General features: G+C 36.7%; 1 protein-coding gene across 1 annotated transcript; it reads left to right on the top strand.

The window, feature by feature from the left end:
• The first annotated feature begins 2,843 nt into the window (after positions 1-2,843).
• On the top strand, positions 2,844-3,887 carry LOC128984323 (mucin-2-like). The gene has a single exon (XM_054403630.1). The coding sequence runs from the start codon at positions 2,844-2,846 to the stop codon at positions 3,885-3,887; it is 1,044 nt and encodes a 347-aa protein (XP_054259605.1).
• Positions 3,888-4,959: the final 1,072 nt, after the last annotated feature.

The raw sequence follows: 4,959 nt of genomic DNA on the forward strand, positions 1-4,959 counted from the left end.
CTGATTCAAATATTATATACAAAATTGTAAGTTTTTTGCAAATAAGCTTTCTAATATAAGTTAAGGTTTCTACTATACACAATAAAAGATATTTTTAGTTTTCAAAAAGATATTTTGGGATCCAGTTTGCTAACATTGTTTTTGGATTTTTACTTAATTTAACTTTGAAAATATTATCGTTGTAAAAGAACTAAAGATAATTTTGTATAGTTATAAAATGTAATTCAGTTAAAATACTAAATCAAAACCATTTTCTAATTAAAATTTTATATGCCGAAAGTATCAGAGGAAACCGGGCGCGCGAACTCGCGAAGTTGAGCTTCTATGGAAATGGGAAATAGAAATTCGCTTAGTCTGCAGGTTTGCTCTGGCGGGGGTAATTTGTGTTAAGAGAGTTTTAGGGGTTAACCACCTCGCAAATCCAAAATTCCAAACCGTGAAATGGTTTAAACAAAAATTAAGTAATTAACAAATGTCAAGCAGTAATTTACAAATTGTAAAAAAAACTGTTTCTCAAAATTATAAGCCGCCATTAAGAGTCCTTGGAGCTCAGACGTTCTAACTCGTAGAACAATTAAAGAGCTACAAAGAAAACTTACAATCTCACAGTATACTAGATATTTAAGTTACAATCACTCTTTTGTTTGAAAAAAAATGTTTAAATATTGAAAATATTTAAACTAAAATATCAATAAATTAAAATATTAAAATATTACTGTATTAAATTTTTTTTAATAATTATAATCACTTTGGTGTTTGAAAAATTATTTTTCAACAATAAATAACTCTTCAGCAGCTTTTTGGAATTTTCCAAGATGGCTGCTAGCCTCCAAGGACTCTTAAACTGATTTCCCATAAACCAATCACTCTAATCCGTAGGGGTGTGATTTCTTATACAGATTTTATTTTAGATGCTGTGATTGGATAGCCAGCAGTGGTCGTGACGACTTTATTGAACTGCCAGATAATATAATTAAAAATAAACGCATCTGCAGTAAGCACTTTAAAGAGAAGGACTTTGCCAGCAGTTTAAAAAACAAGATAAAAAAAATGCCATTCCTGTACCATATTATAAAGCAAATGAGAGTGGTACAGATACTGTATCAAGTCAGCCAACACCAGGACCGTCTTTGGCAGCTACAACACCTGCAACGACTACTGCAAACCTGCATCCCTGCAACAGCACCTGTAGATTGACGAATGCTGATGAAACACGTACTTCTACATCACAAACACAAAGTCGTAACGAGGATGAATCACTTCAAAGTTTTTTATCAGATTTTACCTCAATTCAAGAAACCCCTAATGAAGACCTTACACCAAGAAAGAAATTAATAAAAAAACTGATTGAAACCCATAAAACCCACATACGAAAACAGTCAGTACTTTTGACTTCTAAGAGAGAAAAAATATTTAAATTGAAGAAAAGAGGACTTTTCCCTGTCAACAGCAACTATACGTTGTTAAGTAATTTAAAGAATTCTATTTCTGGAGACGTCCTTACCTTTGTAAATATGCAGATTTGTTTCTTTTGCAGATTCTTTTACCAGTGAAGAAAAAAACTTTTCGCTCTCCCTGTATTACAAGTCTCCGTCTGCTTATTCGTTTCTGATTTCCAGAGGGTTTAAGCTCCCTTGCGTGCGAACTGTGCAGCAATGGATTAACCTGGCTAAGTTGGAAAGTGTTTTTTCTAAAGGGCTATTAGAAAAACTAAAGCTAAAAGTTAACAGCATGACAGAATTTTGTGTTCTTATGTGGGACGAGATGAGCATAAAGAAAAGTCTTCAATACGATCCAACTCAAGACATAATTGAAGGTTTTCAGGATCTAGGGCCCCTAGGAAGAACATATGGTACAGCCACCCATGCACTACTGTTTATGGTACGTGGAATCAAGCACAAATAAAAAATACCAGTTCCATTTATGCTGTGTGAGAACGCGACTCCAGCAAATGCTCTAACTATTTTGCTAGATATGTGCCTTGACAGATTGTTTGTAACAGGCTTGAAGGTTAGAGGCACTGTATGTGACCAAGGGTCGACTAACGTGTCTGCTTTGAACCTATTGGGTCTAACAGAAAAAGAGCCACACTTTCTCTTCAACAATCACAAAATATATTGTATTTACGATGCACCACATATTATTAAATCGATACGTAACACACTCCTAAATTCTGACATTGATGTCAAAGGTAAGGTAGTAAAATGGGCCGACATAGAGGAATTCTATGAACTTGATAAAAGATCTACCAACGATTGTAGAGCGGCGCCAAAATTGATTTAGAGACACATAAAACCAAACAAATTTCTCCGTATGAAAGTTAATCTTGCTACACAGGTGTTTAGTAATTCTGTGAGTAGAGGAATGAAAGCTGCTTATGCAATTGGTGAACTGAAGAGTGAGTCAGCTCCACACACTGCTGATTTTTTGCAAACCTGTAATGACATTACGGACTGTTTGAATAGCCACTATGAGTTTGAGAAATGTCCGTTAAGACGCCCGCTGTCTGAAAAAAATCCTCAAGTGGAACAGTACTTAAGTGAAGCCATTGAGGACTTGCAATCCTGGCAATTGCACAAGTTCAAAACTAACAAGAAAGGGCAAAGGTGAAGAGGGTCAACGCTCCACCATGTTTTTCTGGACTAAAATCGTTAATTAGAGCAATTCATGGACTATATTCTGACCTAAAATCTGAAGGCAGCAGCTACTTACTAACATCTAGATTGAACCAAGATCCTCTGGAAAACATATTCGGAGTTATTAGACAAAGAGGAGGATACAATGCCAACCCAACAGCAAGTCAGTTCAGACGAAATCTGCAGCACACTATATCAGTTTGCCTTATGACGCCTCCGGACAGCTCTAATTGTGAACCTGATGACGACATCACCGTTGATTTTTCAAGACACGCCACATCGACCACGCCACTTCAGTCAACAGACGATTGTGACACCCCGCCGCAGAGTTCACATTTCACCGCCTTGACTACACCACTTCAGTCAACAGACGATTGTGACACCCCACCACGGAGTTCACATTTCACCGTATTGACCACGCCACTTCAGTCAACAGACGATTGTGACACCCCGCCGCAGAGTTCACATTTCACCGCCTTGACCACACCACTTCAGTCAACAGATGATTGTGACACCCCACCGCAGAGTTCACATTTCACCACCTTGACCACACCACTTCAGTCAACAGATGATTGTGACACCCCACCGCAGAGTTCACATTTCACCACCTTGACCACACCACTTCAGTCAACAGATGATTGTGACACCCCGCCGCAGAGTTCACATTTCACCGCCTTGACCACGCCACTTCAGTCAACAGATGATTGTGACACCCCACCGCAGAGTTCACATTTCACCACCTTGACCACACCACTTCAGTCAACAGATGATTGTGACACCCCACCGCAGAGTTCACATTTCACCACCTTGACCACGCCACTTCAGTCAACAGATGATTGTGACACCCCGCCGCAGAGTTCACATTTCACCACCTTGACCACGCCACTTCAGTCAACAGATGATTGTGACACCCCACCGCAGAGTTCACATTTCACCACCTTGACCACGCCACTTCAGTCAACAGACGATTGTGACACCCCGCCACAGAGTTCACATTTTACTCTCCCCTTTATGGCAGAACATTCTGATGTAACACTTTACGCACAGCCACATCAGAAAGATCAAGTCCTACCAGGTATGCCGTTTGAAACTATCAACCTACAGCAGAACACTGTTGCGCCAGTAAACTTGGAAGATAATGTCATTAACTACATAGCAGGCTGGCTTGCCAAAAAATCCATTGATAAATATGCTTGCAGTAATTGCATTTCCACTTTAACTAAATCTAGAGATGAAATTATTTTAGATTAAGAAATCTTGATTAAATTCAAACAGTTTATCACAGACACGGACTATGTCAAAGGGCTAAAAATACCTACTACTTCATTTTATCAAGTAGTAAAAGCCACCGCACGATCGTTTACTATCCACTTTAATGAGCTTAAAACAAAAATAAATGTTAGAAAACAAATTAATCTTGCTTTGAAAAAAGATGTTGAAGCCTGCTTTCCTGAATGGTTCTCCAATGAATGTCAAGATCATCGTATTTTTATGCTTGAACATTTTGTAAAAACGAAAATATTCTACAACCTAAAGTGGTTGTCACAAGACCTACGTGATACAGCCTTACTTTCCCAAAAACGAAGGCAGAATTTCAAAGAAAATGACAAACCAAACTCTAAACTCATGAAGATTCAAAGTGTTTAATTACAAAACTCAATTCATACATTCTAATAAAATCAATTATCTTTATTCACTTTATACAATTATTCTTCACATACATGAATAGTATCAAAGCTATTATTTCCACTTTAACTAAATCTAGAGATGAAATTATTTTAGATTAAGAAATCTTGATTAAATTCAAACAGTTTATCACAGACACGGACTATGTCAAAGGGCTAAAAATACCTACTACTTCATTTTATCAAGTAGTAAAAGCCACCGCACGATCGTTTACTATCCACTTTAATGAGCTTAAAACAAAAATAAATGTTGGAAAACAAATTAATCTTGCTTTGAAAAAAGATGTTGAAGCCTGCTTTCCTGAATGGTTCTCCAATGAATGTCAAGATCATCGTATTTTTATGCTTGAACATTTTGTAAAAACGAAAATATTCTACAACCTAAAGTGGTTGTCACAAGACCTACGTGATACAGCCTTACTTTCTCAAAAACGAAGGCAGAATTTCAAAGAAAATGACAAACCAAACTCTAAACTCATGAAGATTCAAAGTGTTTAATTACAAAACTCAATTCATACATTCTAATAAAATCAATTATCTTTATTCACTTTATACAATTATTCTTCACATACATGAATAGTATCAAAGCTATTATTAATAGTTATAAAATGTTATCCAAAATACTTAACTATGCCTTT

This window comes from Macrosteles quadrilineatus, unplaced genomic scaffold (genome assembly GCF_028750875.1).
Source record: "Macrosteles quadrilineatus isolate MER2022 unplaced genomic scaffold, UCM_ALF_1.0 Scaffold_2__2_contigs__length_208266976, whole genome shotgun sequence".
Classification (NCBI taxonomy): Eukaryota; Metazoa; Arthropoda; class Insecta; order Hemiptera; family Cicadellidae; genus Macrosteles; species Macrosteles quadrilineatus.